This window comes from Hyperolius riggenbachi, chromosome 12 (assembly GCF_040937935.1).
Source record: "Hyperolius riggenbachi isolate aHypRig1 chromosome 12, aHypRig1.pri, whole genome shotgun sequence".
NCBI classification, from domain to species: Eukaryota; Metazoa; Chordata; class Amphibia; order Anura; family Hyperoliidae; genus Hyperolius; species Hyperolius riggenbachi.
In genome coordinates, this window is record NC_090657.1 from 37,448,702 (window position 1) to 37,471,513 (window position 22,812).

The window sequence follows — 22,812 nt, forward strand, 5'->3', positions numbered from 1 at the left end:
ACGGCAATGAGAATTTTTCTAGGAACTTGGTAATCCTTTTTAAAGTCATTGGGAGTCATGACTTAAAAAAAGCCAGATACTTACCTATGGAGAAGGAAGGCTCTGGGTCCTGATGAATTTTCCCTCTCCTCTCCCGGTCCCCTCGGTGCAGTGTAGGATCCGCAGTTTGAATCCCCTGCCGCGGGGGACTTCAGACGGTTTTAAAAGCCAAGTTCTCCTGAAGACAAGCGGCTCGATGATGCGAGTGCGCTAGAGAAGGTGTTTAAGCTTGCCTGTCTTCGGGAGCTGCCTGTCTTCAGGAGCACTCAGGCTCCCGAAGACTTTCCGAAGCCTCCTTCGGCAGCGGAGCGAGCTGTATTTGACTAAATTAGTTAAATACTGCTCCCGGGAACAGCGCTGCACGGGGGGCACCGGGAGAGGTACGGGAAGGCTCAATAGGACTCAGAGCATTCCCTCTCTATAGGTTGGTATCTGGCTTTTTTTTACTGCCGGTTCCCAATGACTTTAAGTAGGACTTCATCTACACAAAAGACTTGTCATTGCAGATACACTTTAACTTTTCAGCATCCGCCAAAGAGTGAAATGTCGGTGCTGGGGGTGTGGCCCCTGGATCTGCTGATCCTTGAAGTACAGTAGTTGCTCACCAAGGCTGGTGCTTCACTACCGGACTATTTGTAGAAAAGAGAGTCATTGTATCACTTGGTCTTTTTTTAGTCTCTCTTTCCAGGATACCTGGAAAGCACCATTGTTACATAATGCCTGTTACAGGCCTGTACAATAGACGTTAAGCATATGAAGAAGAAAAACATAACATCTGGTTTACTTCCATAAACCACTTATGTCAAGTGATAATTTCTTCACAGACACATTAAAATCGTACAGATGTGCCCACTTCTTCCCCACTGTATTTACTGTTAGCCCCAACTCCCATACCACAGTGATAGTATACTTAAAGAGACTCTGAAGTCTCTTTTTTTTACCTATTTTTTTTTTTTATAAAATCCTCTTTAGCATGATTGCCCCACTTGAATTGCTTCATCCCCGCGGCAGATGAATGATTTATTAGAGAATTAGCCCTGCAAAGCTCACAGGCTCGCAGGGCGTTACTTCCTTGAGGAGGCCGAGCTTTGAGCTGTAGCTCTGCCTCTTCCTCAGTCAATCTCTGCTGATCGCCGCCTCTCCCCCGCCCCCTCAGTCTTCTTTCACCAAGAGGGAGGAGGCGGAGATCCGGGTAGATTGATTGCGGAGAGGCAGAGCTACGGCTCAAAGCTCTGCCTCTCCAGGGCAGCACGATCTGCAACCTGCAAAGTCGTGAAACTTTGCAGGTCGTTTTCTCAGTAATAAATCAGTCATCTGCTGCAGAGATGCAGCAATTTTACTAGGGCATTCATGCTGAAGAGGATTATATGAGAAAAGCAGTTAAAACAAGACTTCAGAATCACTTTAAGAGTGGTTAAAATGTCCTAAAATGTGTCACCCCTAGTATGTCCAGTGTTAGCTTTTAGTCTCTGCTTATAACTACAATAAAGCAATCGCAGTGGATGTTCATTCCTACTTAAAATTTTTGCTTCTTAAAAACAGTGAATTATTGTCCCGCTACATTCCTTAACCCCCTGTGCAGAATTGAATCAGTAGACACCAAGGATGGGCTGTTTGCACAGCCAACCTGTGTATTCTGACTATGGGTTATATTGCAATATTGATTAGAAACCCATTTTAATCACACTTAAGTAGAAGTGCACCAGCACTTTTTAAAGTACTGATTTCACATCCATTTCCATAAAACTGGCGAAGTCAGTGAAATTATCCACATTGTCATAGTAATAGCAACACACCACAGATTCAAGGAAAAAAAGGGTGGCTTGACACCTTTAAAGGGAAGCACAGTCACAACGGGAGCCCAAATAGCGTAATCAATTATTATGTCACAAGTTGAAGTAATGTGATACAGGAAAAGGGCTCACAAAGGTAGGATGCATGCGGGGCAGCCAACCACTGGAAGTAGGTGGAAATGCACAAACTCGACTCCACTAAAGTATCCAGAGTAAACAGGATGCTGTCGCACTCTTGAGGAAATAACTGGTACCAGGTGTGGCTCGGCCACATGAGACCAACATTGCCCCTCAAAAAAGGAGGGTGAAAAGCACAAAGGGAAGAGGTGCTCAGAGATTAATAAAACTACATTAAAAAAAAAACTTAAAATGGCTTTCCTCAATAAAGACCACTTCATACTGTATAAACATGAAATTTATTAAGCACTGGCAACATGTTTTGTGGGTCTGAGCCCACTTCCTCAGGCCAATTGTAGTGCCTAGAATCATCAAATGTAAGGAGCTCAGTGTACAAGTACAGACAAAGCCTATACAAGATGCATGAGAATATAGCTTTAGACATATACAATGCATACCACACACATAAAATGAGCGGTTTTTGGAGCGATCCGCCGGCCGCATCCGCCTGGAAAAACGCTTGGCTAATGTATTGCAATGGGATGGTGCACACCGGCGGTTTGAGGTTTTTGCCAAGCCACAAACGCGCCTCCTGCTGCGCGTTTGCGGATTTCGGAAGCGTTTCGTCTTCAATGTAAAGTATAGGAAAAACGCAAACCGCTCTGAAAAAAACGCTACTTCAGAGCGGTTTGCCAGGCATTTTTGTTACAGAAGCTGTTCAGTAACAGCTTTTACTGTAACAATATGTGTAATCTGCTACACAAAAACGCACCCAAAACCGCTAGGTATGTTTAGAAAACCTCTCTAAACATACCTAGAATCGCTCTGAAATCAGCTCCCAAAACCGCTAGTGTATTGCGGATCTGCTAGCGGTTTTGGTGTGCACTAGGCCTGAACAAGCATGCAGATCAGGTGCTCTGACTGAAGTCAGACTGGATTAGCTGCATGCTTATTTCAGGTGTGTGATTCAGCTACTGCTGCAACCAAAGAGACCAGCAGGACTGCCAGGCAACTGGTATTGTTTAAAAGGAAACATCCATAACCCTTTCAGTTTAGGTTCCATTTAAAGTACACCTCTGTTCTCACATACACCAATCCCATCACACTCTACCTGCACTACATCACATGGCAGGTCTATAGGTATTGGCACTTTTTAGACTTCTGCCTGTTAGAAGTGGTAGGAGTAGGTAGGACTAAGGTGGCTATGTTCTTTTTCTTGCTTGAAACCTGTTGCTAATGCTTGGGCTGGACTAATCTAGTGTGTGGCCGTTATAACAGCTCCTGGACTGAGCCTGACCTGATTTACAAACCATTCACCTGATGTTGTCTTTGTCCTTCAGCACAGGAAACTGGTGTTGGTGACACCCCTAGCCAGGAGGACCAGGCTGCAGGGGATGCAGAAAAAGGTACAATCACTTACTTGTTTGTTACACAGCGGCTAAAAGGGGGATGACACCGGAAGTGGACTCCAGGCTTATTCTGTGTAGCAGAGCTTTTTTGTAGTTCATTTTTTCTTTGTAGAGATACGAGCTTTTAAAGGGACTCCGAGCACCTCTCATGGGTATGCCTTTAAGATTCTGACCAGTACTGCAAAGTACTTAAAAGATGCATACCTTTCTGTAGCTTGTTCTCTCCTCTTTCATCTGATGCCTGAATCGCCGTTCTACACCAAATAGTTTTCGTTCGATTACAATTTAAAAATCGCGGCAGCCATCTTGGCTATGTTATAACTTCCTGGTCACCCCTGTCTTCTCTGTTAGAGAAGTGCATCACTGAATGAAGCAGGAAGAGGAAGTGACACGCATGGCCATTGCAAGAGGCTCCTCCAGAGGGGTCATAGCATGACTTTGTTGGAAGTCGTCTGGCTTAAAGGCGTGACCATGAGAGGTGCTCGGAGTCCCTTTAACTCTTGCTCTTCTCTTCTTCTGAGAACCTCCAGGGATGTCTTCTTATTCAGGAAGAATGGTGTGCAAATATATAAGCTCCCTCCGCATCTGCTGCGCATAAACTGGAATAATGAGCTTATTTTCAGGAACGAAGAGCAATACGAAAAAAAAACGTAGGACTTGCACCATTAAGGCTGGATGCACACATAGCAGAAACGCTAGTGTTTCAGAAAACGCTGCATTTTTGCCGCTAATGAAAGTCTATGGGCCGCAGGAAAAAAACGCATATAAATTCAATGGGAGTGCAATGGTATGCATTTTTCTATGCGTTTTTTACAAAATATGTATATTTTTTAATTGTATTTTCGCTTCCTGTTGTCTTCCAAGGGATTTGCATAAATGAAAATATAAAAACGCATGGAAAACGCCTATGCGTTTTGTATATGCTAATTGCAAAACGCATCGCAAACCACCAAAAACGCAGTAAAAATGCACAAAAACGCACACAACATTAACATAAAACATGACATAAAATGCAGCATTTCACGCTATGTCGTATGCGAACCCAGCCTAAGTCAATGCATTGTTCCCTAGTTGGTGAACTGCTGTGTGCTGTCCTCCTTTACACATCCTTCTGTATTACTTTACACACACAAAGATTTTATTGCAAATATCGCAGAAAAGAACTGAAGGATCGCAGTGAGGCCTCTTGTTTTTTTTATACATATATAAAACATTTTTAATCGGAATAAAAAATCGGATCGTATAAAAAATTAAAATGACATATAGGGGTTGATTCACTATAACAAATAGTGTGCCTTATCAGAGTTAACATGCCTTATCAGAGTTAACATGTCTTATCAGAGTTAATGTGCCTTATCAGAGTAGCATAGCGAGTGCTTTAAACTTATGCCTGCTAATTGGCAATGACGAGAGCTCCACTCATCCTGCCCTGAGCCCCTGCGGGTCCAGTCACTTTAAAGGACATTATCCCTGCACTTTGGCCCAATAGGCTGCCTGTCACTTGACAGAAACTTCACAGGCAGCCTATTGAGCCAATCAAAGTGCGGGATGAAAAGCCAAGATTCTTGTTTATGTACAGCTGCTGTTGCTTCCTCCGAGCATTAGGTGGTGCTGGTGAGTAGGAAGCAAAGTGCCTCTGTTGTAAGGTAGAGCAACCATTCCAAATAGAGCTGCAGTGCTGAATGTAAACAAAAGCAAATACATTGTATAAGTTTAGTCCTCTTTTAAAGCAGAGCTCCCCAACCCTGTCCTCAAGGCCCAACAACAGTACATGTTTTGCAGGAAACCACAAACATGCACAGGTGGGGTAATTAGTGTCTCAGCAGAGCTGATTAACTACCTCTGTGGATTACCACAAAACATGCACATGTTGGTGGGCCTTGAGGACAGGGTTGGGGAACACTGCGAGTTTAAAGCACATCTCTCAGCAGCAATACAAAAAACATCTACTTATATAAAAATTGTATTTGTTGCTAAAAAATGTGCCTTTTGATAAATTAGCAGTATTAGCAGTGAAGCAGTTGTTTCGGTTTTTTTTTCCTGCCACATCCCCCAGCAACACAATCTTCCCAATATCCCCTCACCATAGTTACACAACATGCCACTATGACCGGCCTCCATGGAGACCTCTGAAATCAAGCGCTCAAAGCGCCCTGTCCCCCCAATCTCCAGTGTTTCTGCCTTGTTTCAGCTATTGCCTTCCAGCCTGCATAGCATTCCCTTTATCAAGGTGTTACCCTCATGCCTTGATAAAGGGGGACCCCAAAACAATTGTCGGTATCTTGTGGAACCTGGGCACAATAAACAAGCGTGCTTTTTCTTGCAAAATTCTGCAAAATCTTCCACAGCACTGTACAGAGTATATTTTCTTGTCACTGAACTGTCCCTCACAATCTAATCCCTCCCATAGTCACATGTCTATATCGTGCAGTCTATGTATCGTAGACTAAGGCCAATTTAGGAAAAGCCAATAAATGGATCTATGTTTTTGGGACGTGGAGGAAACCGGAGTGCCAGGAGGAAACCCACACTGACCTGGGGAGAATATACAAACTACATGCAGATAGTGCCCTGGTTGGGATTTGAACCAGGGACCTAGCCCTGCAAGGCAAGATTACTACGTCACTGTGCTGCCCATATGAATATGTACACGCAAAGGTAAATCTTTGTGTTAGAACAGCGCAAAGAGACATGCAAATTGTACACCGCTTTCAATTGGTCCAGCTCAAATCAGCAGGGAGTGCCTTTGGCCTAATTTCAAGCTGCACATAGTTTTCAAAGCAATCTGTTTGCAAGCCAGAAAAGAAAACTTTCCATTTACCATCTCTACTGTTGAGTTAGGTGACAGATAACGTGGTTTCTAATTGGTTGTTGATTGTAGCACAGATGGCCATGACCTGGATAAGCCCCATAGGTTCCCCTTCCCCTGAAAACACCAGGCTGTGACAATTATTTGGAATACCAAGGCCACAGCTTTTATTAACATTAATTTCTGGTTACATTCCAATCCTAAAAAACATGTTAGTATGCAATAATCAATTTTCTCAACAAACAATCACTATTTCCCGTAACCAGATTTCCTTTTCCTCTTCTTTCGGCAACCACAATCATTTCGTTGCAGAGTCCCCTGCCAAGGCCGCCATCACCAAAGTAGCCGCAAGCCATGTTCCATCTCAGCTCTGCGGGTAACTTTATTACGTCCTTATTGTGATTATGCCTCCAAGTCGGCCTTACAAAGGACCCGCCATGCTGTGACAGAATAGATACCTCGCCTACCCCATGTCCCCTACCCCTGTTGTTTCTGACGGGTGGGAGGGTGGGTGCTGCTCTGCTGGTCCCTTGGGTTGAAAGGAAGTCCCTTTGTCTGTCCTGACCATATCAAAGGCTAGCAGATTCCTGCCCGCCTTTGTTTGACACCTTTGACCCAAGCTGACCTATCGGGATGTCTGGGGTCACCTTTCGCCCATCCAGGTCATGTGCTCTGGTCGCTTAGCCCTGCCCAGCTCTGGAGCTCTCTTGACCTGGATAAGCCCCATAGGTTCCCCTTCCCCTGAAAACACCAGGCTGTGACAATTATTTGGAATACCAAGGCCACAGCTTTTATTAACATTAATTTCTGGTTACATTCCAATCCTAAAAAACATGTTAGTATACAATAATCAATTTTCTCAACAAACAATCACTATTTCCCGTAACCAGATTTCCTTTTCCTCTTCTTTCGGCAACCACAATCATTTCGTTGCAGAGTCCCCTGCCAAGGCCGCCATCACCAAAGTAGCCGCAAGCCATGTTCCATCTCAGCTCTGCGGGTAACTTTATTACGTCCTTATTGTGATTATGCCTCCAAGTCGGCCTTACAAAGGACCCGCCACCGCATTCTGGGAGTTGCGCCTCAACCCCGAATGCCCCGCCACACGCTGAGGGCGGCCTCCGCAGCCTCCCTCAGCCCAAACAGGAACGCCTCGTTCCCGACATCATTAAGATGGACGCCATCGTGCCTGAAGAAAGAAGAGTCCTTTTCCAGTAGTTTGTGTCAAACTGACAATCCCCCTCTTTTGCATACAAATTTGGCAATGGCTTTGTTTATCTTCCAACGGGCTCGGTTAATTTTTGCGTATGGGACCAGAGGGCGCCACCGCATTCTGGGTATCATTTCCGACCAGACCACCACCACCCCGGGGCAGAGATCCCTAACTCTAACCATGAAGTATTTTAAGTCCGTCATTAGGTCGTAAGTTGAAAGCCAGCCCAGGTCATTCCCTCCTATATGCAGCATTAGCACATCAGGGGGACCCCAAAGCCGTGTCAGCCGGGCGAACTTGGATTTTAGTCTCTCTAGCGTAAGGCCCGGGTACCCAAACCAGTGCACCTCTGCGTCTTCTGTACTCATGCTCAAGTTCCTTCCCCCGCTGCGCTGAGTTGCCCGTCGTTCTGCCCATACCACGTAGGAGTGCCCCACTATCCATACTTTGCATCTGGGCTTGGGTGTATCTGTGAAGGTAATAATTGGCACATTTAGAATTTATTTATTTATTTTTTTTTTATCGATATATCTTGTATGTCGACCTCCCTCCCCTTAGGGCCCCCCCCCCCCCCTTGCCCTAGTATTGTTCTACCAAGTGGGGGCGGATGTAAAGCTTGAACCTCCCTGATTTCCATCTGCCCAATTTGCGAAGCCTCTGATCACTCAAGCCCCTTGCCGCCCCTTCTGTGGCGGCCCCAATGCGGAATGAATGTGACCCGTATTCCTCTGACCTGCAACCGACATAAGTCAAGCAGCGCTTAAGTACTGCAACAAATTGATAACGGGAAAGGGCTGATCCATCTTTGTGCTGTAGCAGTGGCCCTCCCCCCGTTGGGTGTTCCCTCATAAATTGCGTAAAGAGCCCGAGAGGGCACGTGGGGCATCCAGGCCTTACCCTCAACGTCAATGTCGCCCCTTTTCCCCTCTGATCTGTCTTGGATTTTGGTATGTGGATGAACAGGGCCTCTTTTCCCATGGAAACTTGTGTGACCTGCAACCCTCCCCGGTCCTTTTTACGCTGGCTAACCAATTCCCCCAGGCGTAGGGCCCCGTGGAAGGCTATTGAGAAGGCTAGGCTGAACAACTTCCTCTCATGCTCGTCCCGACAAACATTACCCATGCCTACCATAATATCCCTGAGTAGTGGGAGAGTAATGGGACGTCTCTTGTCCGTAGCTTTTGGGCCCCTGCGAAAACCTTTTATTGCCTGCCTGAAAAGGAAGTCTTTCGTTATATCTCCACCCCCTTTGAGCTTGAACATGAAGGCTAGCGCCGCCATGCCCCGGTCTACCGTTGCCGGCGAGCAGCCTCTCTGGAACATTTCACCCAAAAATGCGAGGAGGCATTCCCTGTCTGTTCCCCAACCTGCATGAGCTGTCCCTGAGCTGGCCTGGAAATCCGCCCACTGCCTCCATACCCGGGAATATGCCCTCCAGGTGCTCTCCGCTAGTGATTGCCTGACCCAGCCTGCCATTATGGCGAGATGATGTCCCAAAGGTGTTGTGGTACCTGTACCGGTAGGGCATGCGATTGCGGAGCCAGCTCCCGGAAACGTTCCAGCTGAAAACGAGATAAAGCATCAGCTATACCGTTAGATATTCCCGGCAGGTGGACGGCTCTAAATTTAATGTTGTGCCTTAGGCATTGCAATACAAAGTGCCTGACTAGGTTGACCACCGGCCCTGAGGTGGATGTCAGCTTATTCACCACCGCTACCACCGCCATATTGTCGGTATTGAAAACCACGTCTTTATTAGCCAGCGCTGGGCCCCATACTTCGGCAGCGACTACCAGCGGAAAGAATTCTAGTAGGGCCAAGTTTCTTATCAGAGGGGACCTGCGCCAAGCCGGTGGCCACCGGCCATGGCTCCACTGTCCTTGGAAGTATGCCCCAAACCCGATACTACCGGATGCGTCAGTAAACAGCTGCAACTGCTCGCTGCCCACCTGCTTCTCCAACCACAGCGTTCTCCCATTGTAATCCTGTAGGAAGTGTTCCCACACCCTTAGATCCTCCTTCCCCTCCGCCTTGATCCTAACATGGTGTTGTGGGTTCGTGACCCCCGCTGTCATAAAGGCCAGTCTCCTGCAGAAAATCCTGCCCATCGGCATAACGTTACATGCAAAGTTCAGCTTCCCCAACAACGACTGCAGTGCCCTTAGAGTTATTTTCTTAGCCGCTATTGCCCTTGCTACCTCCCCTCTTAAGTCTGACAACTTGTCCTGTGGGAGCCTGTATTCCATTGCCCCTGAGTCGATCTCGATTCCCAGGAACCGAATCACCTCGGTGGGGCCCTCAGTCTTTTCTGGCGCTAGGGGCACCCCAAACTCCTGAAAGGAATCCTGTAATGTTGTCAACATTAATGCGCAGTCCTCTGACTTAGCCGGGCCCACGCACAAGAAATCATCCAGATAGTGCACCAAGCCCCTTAGGCTGGATCTCTTTCGCACTACCCACTCCAAGAAGGAGCTAAAGGCCTCAAAATAAGCGCAAGATATAGCACACCCCATAGGGAGGCAGCAGTCTATGTAGTACCCCCCGCCCCATTGGCATCCCAACAAGTGAAGACTATCCTGGTGAACCGGCAGTAACCGGAAGGCCGATTCGATATCTACCTTTGCCATGAGTGCCCCTCTTCCCATGTCCTTGACTAAGGCTGTAGCCTGGTCGAATCTCGTGTAAGTCACTGCCGACAGTTCCGCGCTTATCCCATCATTCACCGACTCCCCCTTTGGGTGGGAGAGGTGGTGGATCATGCGGAATTTGCCCGGTTCCCTCTTTGGCACGACCCCTAGTGGCGAAATGTGAAGGTTGGGGATGGGGGGAGTTATGAAAGGTCCAACCATTCTTCCCAATTCTACCTCTTTGTCTATCTTTTGTTGCACTATGTGCGGGAACTGGAGGGCTGATTTTAGGTTTTTGCAGTGCGTCGTTGGTGAAGTGGTCCGTGAAGGTATTCGAAAGCCGTGAGTGAAACCGTGTATTAGCAGGTCTGCATCCTCCCTGTTGGGGTATTTATCTAGCCATGGCTGCATCCCTGCGATGCTCACCGGTGACCTCCCCTTTGCCAGCCTGCTCGTGAGATTTTTGCCCTGTTCGGAGCCTTTTGTAGCACTTCTCCCACGTATGGTTAAGGCCGCCGCAGGCGGAGCATTCGTGCTTGTAGCGGCAGCTAGTGCCCCATTTGCATGCGCCATTGTTGTAAAGCCAGCACGCCCCGTTCTTACGCAATGCCGGCGACCCTGCTTGGGGACCGCCGGCTGCCCCTGAAAAGGGGGGTTGGTTACCTCGCAGCACGCTGTAACCGCATCCCCCCTGTGATCCAGCCGACCCCGACGAGGTCGATTTAGGATCTGTGAAAAGACGTGTCCATAGGGGGAGGTCTTTTTGGTCCCACCCTAATGAGGGCCAGACCGCCATGCGCTGGCGATATTGCTCATCGTACTTTAGCCATGCTGTCCCCCCATAAGTGCGATATGCATCTATTATGCTGTCTAGGTAGCAGAAGAGGGAGGAGCATAATTCCGGCGTCTTTTCCCCGATTATGCTCCCCAATGTGACGAATGCCTGCAACCAATTCATAAAGGTTCTAGGTATTAGTCTGACCCTCCTTCTAAACTTGTCCTTGCTCCTACGATGTTCTTTGCCCCTTTCCCATTTCTCGAGTGGGAAACGGTCCAGGGAAAGGAGTGAGAAAATGTCAAAATATTCCCGTTTCCACACTTTTTTCTTTAGTTTCTTTTTTAAGTGAGTACCTAGAGGACCTTCGTATACCACATAGGTGTTTCTCTTCGCTGCGTCTGCCACCTGACCTCTACGCGGCCGTTTTTTATCCCTTGCGCGCGAGGTCCTGTCTGCGCTGGTGCTGCTGGCGCTTGAGCAACTACGGCTCCTGTCCGCGGGCTTCTGCTTGCGCGCGCGCTTTTGTCCGCTTGCGCATGAGGCCGCGTTGGTGCTTGAGCTAGCGGGGCTTGAGCCCCTGCAGCTCTCGAGATCCCTGTCCGGTACCCCGCTAGCAGCTTCTCCTTGCCTGCTCTGCATCCCCGCTATCATTTCCCTCATGTTTTGTAACAGACTCATCTGAGCTGACCATAAGGGGTTGGGTGGTGCATTATTAGCCGTAAAGGCCGATTGGGAATTTTTTGTTAAGTACCCCTGTTGGCCCCCTTCCCCCCCCCATGCAATAATCATCTACTAAACATTCTTCGTCAGTCTCCTCTCCAGTGGTGATCTCCTCACCTGAGTCTGCCGCCATAGGCGCCACTGATCCTGTTCCTGGTGACCCTCTACCCCGAGCATCTTGCTCCAGGGGGTGTCCGGTGCCTTGCTCCATAGCCTGGTGCGTCTGCGGTAGTAGGAGTGCCGCCACCCCTTCCACACATCCGAGAGCCATCGTTCTCCCCTGTGTGTTGCCTCTGCTCTGCGCCGGAGCCTCCCCGGCGTCATGCTTCCCTCGCTGCTTTTGAGCACTGCTCCCATGGGAGCCTGCCATCTGCGACCTGCTTGCCGTTGTATTATTGGTGCGTGTCTCCTTGTGAGCACGGCCCCTGTCGGAGCCTGCCGTAGCTGTCTTGTTTTTTCTGCCCCTCCGGGAATGTTCTGTCCCTCCGTTTTTGATTTCTTTCCCCCGGCTTTTCTTCTGTTGTTGGTCCTTGTCCCTCCCGCCTCTCCCCTTGGAGGTGTGTTTCTTGGGCCGGATGCGTGCTGGGATATCCCCGGGGACAGGGGCCTCGGGCTGAGCGGGCCAGGGTGGGGGGATGGCAGGCGTGGGGGCCAGGGGGGGCAGAGGGCCTGCCGCTGGTGCTTGGCGTAGCTGTGGGGGTGGCAGCAGGGTATTGGATGCGGGTGGGGGCGGGAGGGGTGCTTGGGGGGCGCAGGCCCACTCTGGGGTGACCCCCTGCGGGCCTCCCGGCTGATCCCTGGCGAGGTAATGAATAGAGGGGAAGAGGAGAGTGGGTGGAGGAAGGGTGATGGCTGCGTGTGGGGGCAGGAGGGGTGCTGGGGGGTTGCGGGCATACCCCGGAAGGTCCCCCTGTGTGTCTCCCAGGTGGTCCCTGGCGTGGGAATGCGGTATGGGGGTGAGGGGGGTGAGGATCGGGAAGTCGCCAGAAGGGGGCGCGCTGGTAGAGGATGGTCGCGGGTGACCCTGCGCGTCCCCGGGGTGATGGGCGCATGCGCTTATAGGGGGTGGACGCGGATGGCAATCCGCGTCCCCCGAGCAGAGTGCGCGTGCGCTGTTTTGGCATTGTTCCAGGGGAATGGCTGCGTCCGCCGGGAGGTCCAGTGGCGTCACTTCCGGGTCGACCCTGAGGACTTCCAGGTCGACGCCATTTTGCCGGAGCCCGCTCTGGAGATGGGCGGAAGCCGCGGATGCGCCCTTCTTCTTCTTCTTGGCCCTGCCCGCTCCAGAAGTAGCCGGCGGGGAAAGCCGGCGGGCGGAGCAGGGAGGTTCCGGGAGGCCTGTACATTGCCCCGACTTGTCCCGGGGCTTAGAGGAAGTGCCGACAGCGGCCTTTTTCTGGGGCATGTATTTACTTTTCTGGCCTCTCGTGGTAGGGCCAGGGGGGGTTGGATCTGGAGGAGGACTTGCCTCGGGCTTGCTCAGGGATGGTGCAGGCAGGCACCGGGCTGCCGCGGGAGGTGCGGGAGGGGGGTTTTGAGGGGGGGAGGCTGTGTGGGCCCTTGTGGATGCCCGGACTGGGAGTCTTCCTGGACCCTGGAGCCCCCTGCCTCGCTGGGGAACCTGATGGGCTGAATCTGGAGGGGGCCTTCCGACTTCTGGACTGAGGTAAGCCGGGGGCACGGCCCTCCTGCAAATCCAAGTACCCCATCTGTCCCTCTATCCACCCCATTCCTCCTGCTGCGGCCTGCCTCTTAACTCTCTCCAAAAGTTCTGCCAATGCTGCTGCCTCCATGGCTGGCCACGTCCAGGCCCCCCCAAAACTATAGCAAAAGTCCTTACTGTGTCCTTAGTGGGAGGATGCGTGCGTGTTTGCCTGTCCGAGAACCTTGCAGTGCTGCTCTGCTGGTCCCTTGGGTTGAAAGGAAGTCCCTTTGTCTGTCCTGACCATATCAAAGGCTAGCAGATTCCTGCCCGCCTTTGTTTGACACCTTTGACCCAAGCTGACCTATCGGGCTGTCTGGGGTCACCTTTCGCCCATCCAGGTCATGTGCTCTGGTCGCTTAGCCCTGCCCAGCTCTGGAGCTCTCTTTTCTATCCTTTAGTTTGCTGGAACATCAGCCAGTGGAAGAACACTGCAGGTCTTCAGCTAATGTAAGGTCTGGAACTGATTTAGGCTGGCTATATATGAAGTTAAGCATCACTGCATCTTCATCTGGACGCGGGATTGTGACTGAGGATTTCTTTATCAAGCCATGGAGCCTCAATGATGCCTTCTTAATCCAGTTTATACTGAGAGCGGACCTCCGTTGTACAGCGATGCCAGTGGTCTGCAGAGCCAAATGGCTTACAAGTTCCTCAGGGAGCCTTCTAAAAGGAGCCATAATAGCAGCCGAACAGATTAGGGGATCAGTGTGAGCGTAGCTATGTACACACATAATCTTTGTGTTAGAACCACGTCAAGAGCCGTGGAGTCATTAATCACAGATCCACTGTACAGTCATTTCACTAGTGAGAGGATTTGTAATGAGTTGTTATTGACTGAGAGAGATAACTTGAACATATCCGGGTTTACAATAATTAAAGGATACCCGAAGTGACGTGTGACATGATGAGATAGACCTGTGTATGTACAGTGCCTAGCACACAAATAATACTGTGTTCCATTTTTTCTTTCTCTTTCTGAAAGAGTTAAATATCAGGTATGTAAGTGGCTGACTCAGTCCTGACTAAGACAGGAAGTGACTACAGTGTGACCCTCACTGATAAATTCAACCTATAAAACACTTTCCTAGCAGAAAATGGCTTCCGAGAGCAAGAAAGAGATAGGAAGGGGGATTTCTTATCAGTGAGGGTCACACTGTAGTCACTTCCTGTCTGAGTCAGGACTGAATCAGCCAATTACATACTTGATTTTTAACTCTTTAAAGTAGAGAAATAAAAAAAAGGAACACAGCCTAGTTATTTGTGTGCTAGGTACTGTACATACCCATGTCTATCTCATCATGTCACATGTCACTTCGGGTATCCTTTAAAAACTGGCCCTACTGCTTAACTCTTTAGCAGCCAATTTATTTAGAGGCTTGCAAGTGCCAATTTATTTTAGCACATTTTTTTATTTCTTATTTGTTATATTTTCCTGTTTCTAATTCGTACTGTTGTAATCTGTATGTATGGCCACTTGTCACTAGAGGGCAGTGTGAGACAATAACAGAGGACTTCTGCCTTCAGTTTCTATATTTTCTGCTAGTAGAGAGAGATGAAAGAATTCCAAGAATTTACAGCACAACAAGTTCTGCCAACTGAGGTCAAAAGCCACGCACTTATCTCAAATGTGAGAACTCTACTGAAGAGTTAAAGAGTAATTTTGGGTGAATGTAAAGAAAAAAAAATTATGCACGCATGTAATATGCAATGTTGTCTGTTATCTCCAGTATTTTCATACATAATTTGCTGAAAAAAATAATGCTATATGGCTTTTCTTTCTATGTATAATGAGTGAGTCTGATTTTTACACAGTGGCCTAGGAATATATACGGTAACATTTGTGGCTTCCTTCGGTCTATGCTACTGATCTGGCTTTTGTGTTGGTCCATCTGCTGATTCAGATTTGACACAGATTGTAGGTTTCTTCCAAATGCGTGTTTTATTATCTGCTAAAGCCCAAAAAAATCATCATAGCCAGGTAGCTGGTAGTTAAAAAAAAACAAAAAAAAGGTGAAAAAGAAATACAGATGGAAGCTGCCATCGTCCTTTTTACTACAGGTTTCCCTTGAAGGGAGTATATCCTATCACAGAACATGATTATGCTGACAAAACAATAGTAGGTTGAACTTCCACAAGAGAGCTTCAGCTTTGCACCTGTCTTAAAACCTATCTATTATCAATCAAGCATTATCAATACCTGCATTTGCAGTTTTAAAGAGAACCTGTAACAAAAAAAATGTCCCCTGGGGGGTACTCACCTCGGGAGGTGGAAGCCTAAGGGTCCCAATGAGGCTTCCCCCTCCCCTGTAGCTGCAGGCAATCCAGCGCCGGCTCCCCCGAAGTCTCCGGTAATCCACGCTTGACAAGCCTGACAAGCTGAATTTATTTACCTTTCCTGGCTTCAGCGGGGGCGCTGTTGCGGCTCTCAGCGCGGAGATAGGCGGAAATAGCCGATCTCTGTCGGGTCCGCTCTACTACGCAGGTGCAGGAGACTTGCGCAGTAGAGCGGCCCGACAGCGATCGGCTACTTCCGCCTATCTCCGAGCGGAGAGCCGATACTGCGCCTGCGCTGGAGCCGGGAAGGTAAATATTTACATCCCCGCTGTTCGGAGGGCCAGAGCAAGACCGCCGTAGGACCGAGGAGTGGGATCCGGAGGCTTCCCCCTACTGAGGTGAGTACCACCCGGGGAACTTTTTGTTGTTACAGGTTTTCTTTAAAGGGAATCTAAAGTGATAATAAACTTATGAGATAATTGTATGTGTAGTACAGCTAAGAAATCGAACATTCATAGCAAATATGAGTCTCATATTGTTTCCAGTACAGGAAGAGTTAAGAAACTTCAGTTGTTATCTATGCAATATGCAAAAGAGCTTCTCTGAGCCATTCGACCCAACTTGGGTCAGCTACAGAGCTGTTTTCTGTCAGCACTTACACATCAAAGAAACGGTGAAAGACAACTTCAGATAAGGTTTTATTGCATGGAAGTTTAAAGGTCTCATTAGCTCTGCTTCATAGTTTAAAATACAGAGTGTGGTTTGTAAGCTTCAAATATTAGAGAATGATGCAATGTTGTAGAAAAAAAGGTATGAAACTGAAAATAAAAATATGAGACTCTTTTCTTTCATACTTTTTTTTTTTTTTTTTTGATTCAGTGTCTAAAAGATTTTTAGATCCTTGTGAATTGTAGTTAGTTTGCTGTCATTATAGGCACAGAATGACCACTTATTTTAAGGGGATGACATGTCAGTATCCTAAAATTGTCCTAAAATCAATAAATCAAGTGTGCTACATTATTGATCAGGACACAACATTAAGACCCTTTAATGAGTGCACTTAGACTTTAGCCCATAAAGCATAAGTGTCCAGTAGAGGTCCTGGTTTTATTAGGTAATGTAGTTTTTACAAATAATATAAAGTTAATCCTTTGTCTTTCTTAGAACTTGATACAATAAGGTGGAAAAAAATTTAGAGAGTTCAGAAGCCCATTAGACAAATGTTTATGGCCAACAAAAACTTTTATGGGGCCAGGAAACGTAAGCTTTCATTGACGACAATGTATAATGCGCTAAAAAGTTAGGCTGCAGACCTACTTTTTTAAATGGGCATAGACTATCTGGCCCCATGATCATCTATCCAGCCTGTGTTAGAAGTTGTTACCTTGTTACCCGTATCATTAATCCACATTCATTACATTTTTTATTTTGTTCCATCAAATTTTGCCACTTTTATCCAAACCCAAAACCTTTGGCAGCCACTGAAGGGACAGAGACCAAGGAACCTGCCAGGAGCCCTTCAGAATCAGATTTGCAGCAGGAAGCGCTGGACATTTCAGAATCTTCTGATCTGCCACAAAAGGAAGCGCACCCTGAAGACTTTTGTGTTGCTCCTGGAGACACCTTCGAAGACATCAGTCCAGGCTGGACAGGTGTAAATAGCGAGATTACAGAACCTTCTGAAAAGCATGATAAATTCCATGACTTATCCAAGGAAGTAAATGGCAAAGAGTGTGACCAAGATGGTTATGAGGGCAACCACATCTCATGGGAAGGGCACAGTGATGAAGGTGGAGAGCTGGAGCAGGACATTACGCCCACAAGGGATATTGGGGAAGAGTCTCCTCTTGAACGAAATCCTCACACAAACGGTCTTGTGGCTGAGAGTTTTCTGGAAGAAAGTCCTAAAATGGTTGATGGTTCTGTTTTTACGGAGGTTAGCAATAAGCAGGAGGATGAAGCTGAGGAGCAAAATGCTGACATGTCATCTGACCACTTTGCAGGAGAAGACCAGTTATTACTCCCTCGTACTCGGCCATCTGTGTCTGTCTACCAGGTGGAGATTGATCCGAACAAGACCATAGATGGGGAAATGAAAGTGGAACCATGTGAAACTGGATACACACCAGATGAAGAGATTGCAGAGCAGCCTTCTCCTGTTGCTGTCGAGTCTGTGACAACCCCTAGAAAACGGTTACCTCTACATGGCTCTGGAATACCTGTCAGTCGAGTTCCTGTACTTAAAGGTGTGTTTCCAGTTGTCTTCTAATATGGATGGCCTAAGAAAGCCTTCTCCAACCTTTCAGGGCTGCCTTCCGCTTTCCTAACTTGCTTGAAGGATGCACCAGAATTGCAAACATCCCTATCTTATCCTTTCCTCACCACTTAATCCCAGTGTGGCTCCCATTGGTTGGTTTAACGTCACCCAGAGCATGACATGCTTGCATGTTCATCCCCACCCTCACCTCACTGCATGTCTGTCCGCTGCGGACATCCACATACGCTCATCTAACACTGAGAGGCACTTAGACATTTGGCTTTAAATCCCTTAAAGAAAAACTTACTAGATTTTCTTCGACTCCATAGTGTTTGATTTTTCTCTCTTTAACTATAAATTGGTGCCCTCTTCACTTGATGAGTGAAACGCTTGGTGTACGAATTCTGAAACCCTCTTTGCTTGAAACCTGGTCTGCTGTGAAGACATTCCGAATCATAAAAAACAAGAAAGTGAAAATGTGTTTGAATTTTCGGTGATGAGCCTGTGTTCTGATTGGCTGCTGGTTCTAGGTGCTGTGAATAATTTGTATCTGTATTCAGTTATCTGTGAACCATTGGCATAAATCTATGACATGGGCGGAGCCTCAGAACTTGCATGTAGAGCTCTTCTCCTTGGTCCTCCTAAACTATGATTGGATGGTTCCCTTGACCAAAGTGGAACAGCTTCTAGTCAACCGATTTAGTATCAATGGATTTGGAATTATCTTTGTTTTGCAATATATATTATTACATTTTTAAGTTAACAAGCTTTCTGGAATTGCCCATACAGACTTGTCCATATATTTAACTTCCTAGCCCTGCAGTCAGATCCATAGAAGGGGTTAATTCTTGACATCTGCCATGATGTCACCAGTTAAGCGTGTCCTGTTTGGGGGCCGCTGCTTCTAAACTGTATTTAGGGCCGCTTGCATCCTAGCGGAATGGAAAGTAAACATTCCACTCCTTGTAAACATAAGGCATATAAATACAGGCTGATGGGATAGATAGACAAAATAGCCCTGGTATAATCTACAAATACAGATCAGCTTAATGTTAATGATGCCAGCAAGCGTTCTGGTATTTATACTGATCTTCCGCTCGGTCTGGCTGCCCGATATATATTCTTTGGTAATTAGCAAGTCATGCAGAGACAGGCTTACAACATAGTCACGGCCTCACTGAAACTTCCAGCCATTGTGGTTTGGTGTTTAATAAAAGTACTGGAATTCTTTTCTTCTATGTGGAGTCTTACAATATAGTTGTGCATGGTTTGCAGTTAGTGGCTGTAAGCGGTTTATTCTGGTGGCTTTGTTAATGGGTGGTCGTGCATGACTGCAACAAAATTTCCCTATAGACTTTCAGAAGAGTGGACACTAAAGATTTTTCGTTTTTTGAATAGGTATATATGTGTTAAAGGGAACCCCGGTGAGGAGGATATGGAGGCTGCCATATTTATTTCCTTATAAACAATGCCAGTTGCCTGGCATCCCTGTTGATCTTCTGGCATAAGTAGTGTCTGAGTCAAAACCCTGGAAACCCAGGGTCTCCTGTGCTCCCCTGTAAAAAGCGCCCGGCTAGCGACAGTCTCCTTGTCGCTAGCCGTCTATTTACCTTCTGTATGTCATTCAGTGTGCGCTCCCCCGCCTCTGCCCGCCTCCTGTGAGCTTAAGCCATCGGAAGCTAAGCCATGACCTGGGAGGTACTTCCTGGGTCGCGGCTTAGCTTCCAATTGGAGGAAGCTCGCTGGAGGCGGGGACAGAGGTGGGGGAGCGCACATTGAATGACATACAGAAGGTAAATAGACGGCTAACGAAAAAGGAGACTGTCGCTAGCCTGGTGATTTTTACAGGGGGGCGCAGGAGACCCCGGGAGGGACTAGAGGCGGTAATAGGGAGACCCAGAGGCATGTTAATATACACAGGACATGTCTCTGTGGTCTCTTAAGATTTCAAATACCTGCCTCGGGTTCTCTTTAAATAAAATATAAATATGGCAGCCTGCATATCCCTCTCACCTCGGTTTCCCTTTAAATAGCAACTGTGAATACTGTCAAAGTGACCATGAACAATTCTGTATAGTAGAATGTTGAATGGAGCACATGTACTGCAAACATATACTTGAGGTATTCCTCATGTTACGCAAGTACACGAAGATTGCACTATCAGGATTTCTTTAATTGCTGTGCACCTTTACTCGCCTCATTTCACTTTATGCTGTTTGAGAGAGTGAAAGACTGTACAGCCACCCCCCCCCCCCCCATTCGTCTGTTAGCTTCTTTAGGAAGGGAGCTTTGTGATGTTGGGGATTATTGCAGAGTGCGTATGTTGAAGATGGTGTATGCCCCTCATCTGTTGTGGTACGGGATAGGGAAAATGACTGAAATTGGGCATTAAAGTCTTCTTTTTGATGTACATTTTGAGTTGGTGGTGTTTCAGTTATCTGCACAGTCTCATTCCTGAGTGTTAACACACACACCACACATACACACACACACACACCACACATACACACACACACACACACACACACCATACACACACACCATACACACACACACACACACACCATACACACCACATACACACGCCACACACCACACACACACACACGTCACACACACACATGTCACACACACACGCGCCACACATACACCACACACACACACGCCACACACACCACATACACACACATACACCACACACATACACCACACACATATACATACACACACGCCACACACACGTCACACACACACGCCACACATACACCATACACACACGCCACACATACACCACACACACTTCATACACCACACATACACGCCACACATACACCACACACACACACACCACATACACACACACATACACCACACACATATACATACACACCACACACACACACACACACCACACACACACACCACACATACACACACACATACACCACACACATATACATACACACCACACACACACCACACACACACACCACACATACACACCACACATACACACACACACACACACACACACACACTACACACACACACACACCACACAAACACACACACACACCACACATACACATATACACACACACCACACACACCATACACACACACACACCATACACACACACCACACAGACACACACACTACACACACACACACACACACACACCATACACCGACACCACACATACAAACCACACATACACACACACACACCACAGACACACACACACCACACACACACACTACACACACACACACCATACACACACACCTCACATACACCACACACACACCATACACACACACACCACATACACACACACACATACATACACCACATACACACACTCACCATACACACCACACCACAACACACACACACACACGGTTTTGCCTCTTTTTTCCTCCTTCTTTTCTTGTATCTGACAAAACATGATGCTGCATTGCTTATATATCTATCAGAAGATCAGATGTAGCGTTAGCATAAGGATGTTATGAGGGACCTATATAAGTAGAGTAGATTTGATTGGCGGTTTTGGATTAGCGGCAGGTGTTTGACTTTGGCACAGAACCTCCTGACTAACAATGATTTGCATGCTGGAATGTTTGCAAGCTTCACTACTGACCAGAGGCTGGGAGCAGCTGTATAATAACAGTCCTTATAGCATGTTCTTACGCCTTATAGTACTTATGGCAAACTGACATCTTTCTTTTCGTTACTTAAAGGGAATGTAAAGTGTCTTTTTATTAAGTATAAGAATAATGTAACTTTTTTTAATCCTATAATTATGAAATATTACATATGAATATTTGTATGTACAGTTATGCCCAGGTATGTATTTGTTTTTTGGTTCCGCCCACTTGACACACAGTCACTCAATGACCACGTTAATGAGCTTTGGGGTCCTTGGCATGAATCATTTTAATTTTCCTATTGAAAAAAAAACAACAAATATGATTATTATATAGAAGTGAAAGCAGCTATACCTTCTGACAGAAAGACAATGGCCTATATAGCTTCTTCTGGGAGGTGTGTGTGTGTGTGTGTGTGTGGGGGGGGGTGCATGGAGATGATCAGTGATCTGTTAACTGGGGCACACTGGTACTGCTGGTATTGGTTGCATATTGTTGGTAATCTCTGATGGTACACAATGCCAATCACCAGCCCTCTTGTAATTTGCAGTAGGGGGTGAACAGTTAAGTAGCCGTGTCAGGCGTAGTGGTTCAGTCATATTGGAGACAATGTAACTTTTTTTCTGAGCTTTATATGATGCTTAACATGGTATTTTGCAACAATGCAAGGGATTGTGGGTAGGGGGCATTATAAGCTTACCAGCAGAGGTGGCCTTAGAGTACACGGGGCCTGGGGCGAGTGTCATATGCGGGGCCTAGAGACATATGCTATGGATACACGTTGTGGAAGCACACAATGTACAGGTTAGATAGGTAGGTGCCTCCAGTATAGGTTAGATAGGTAGGTGCCCTGCAGTATAGATTATATAGGTGCCAGCCTGCAGTATAGGTTAGATAGGTAGGTGCCCCGCAGTATAGATTATATAGGTAGGTGCCTGCAGTATAGATTATATAGGTAGATGCCCTGCAGTATAGATTATATAGGTAGGTGCCCTGCAGTATAGATTATATAGGTAGATGCCCTGCAGTATAGATTATATAGGTAGATGCCCTGCAGTATAGATTATATAGGTAGGTGCCCTGCAGTATAGATTATATAGGTAGATGCCCTGCAGTATAGATTATATAGGTAGATGCCCTGCAGTATAGATTAGATAGGTAGGTGCCCTGCAGTACAGGTTAGATAAGGTGGCTGCAGTGCTGGGGAGAGCGGGCATAGTTGTTAAAACTCACGTGTCTTCACCGATGCTCACAGCTACCATCTAGTTCCTCTCCCAGCATCTGTGTATTGGTAACGGTGCCCCCCTGTGGTGACATGCGGTCACGTCATCCCAGGGGGCGCTGTTACCAATGCATAGATGCTGGGAGAGGAAATAGATGGTGGCTGTGAGCATCAAAGACACGTGAGTTTTAACAACTATG

At 47.2% G+C, this 22,812-nt stretch overlaps 1 protein-coding gene across 14 annotated transcripts in view; it reads left to right on the forward strand.

The window, feature by feature from the left end:
* The window catches only part of MAPT (microtubule associated protein tau), a 222,976-nt gene that overhangs the window by 155,550 nt on the left and 44,614 nt on the right, over window positions 1–22,812 (forward strand). For 13 of the 14 annotated variants that reach the window (XM_068263569.1, XM_068263579.1, XM_068263581.1 and 10 more), the window contains exons 4-5: window positions 3,290–3,355; window positions 16,963–17,730. In XM_068263569.1, the coding sequence (XP_068119670.1) occupies window positions 3,290–3,355; window positions 16,963–17,730 (834 nt within the window). The remainder of the gene's footprint in view (window positions 1–3,289; window positions 3,356–16,962; window positions 17,731–22,812) is intronic. The other variant, XM_068263582.1, reaches the window with a different exon arrangement.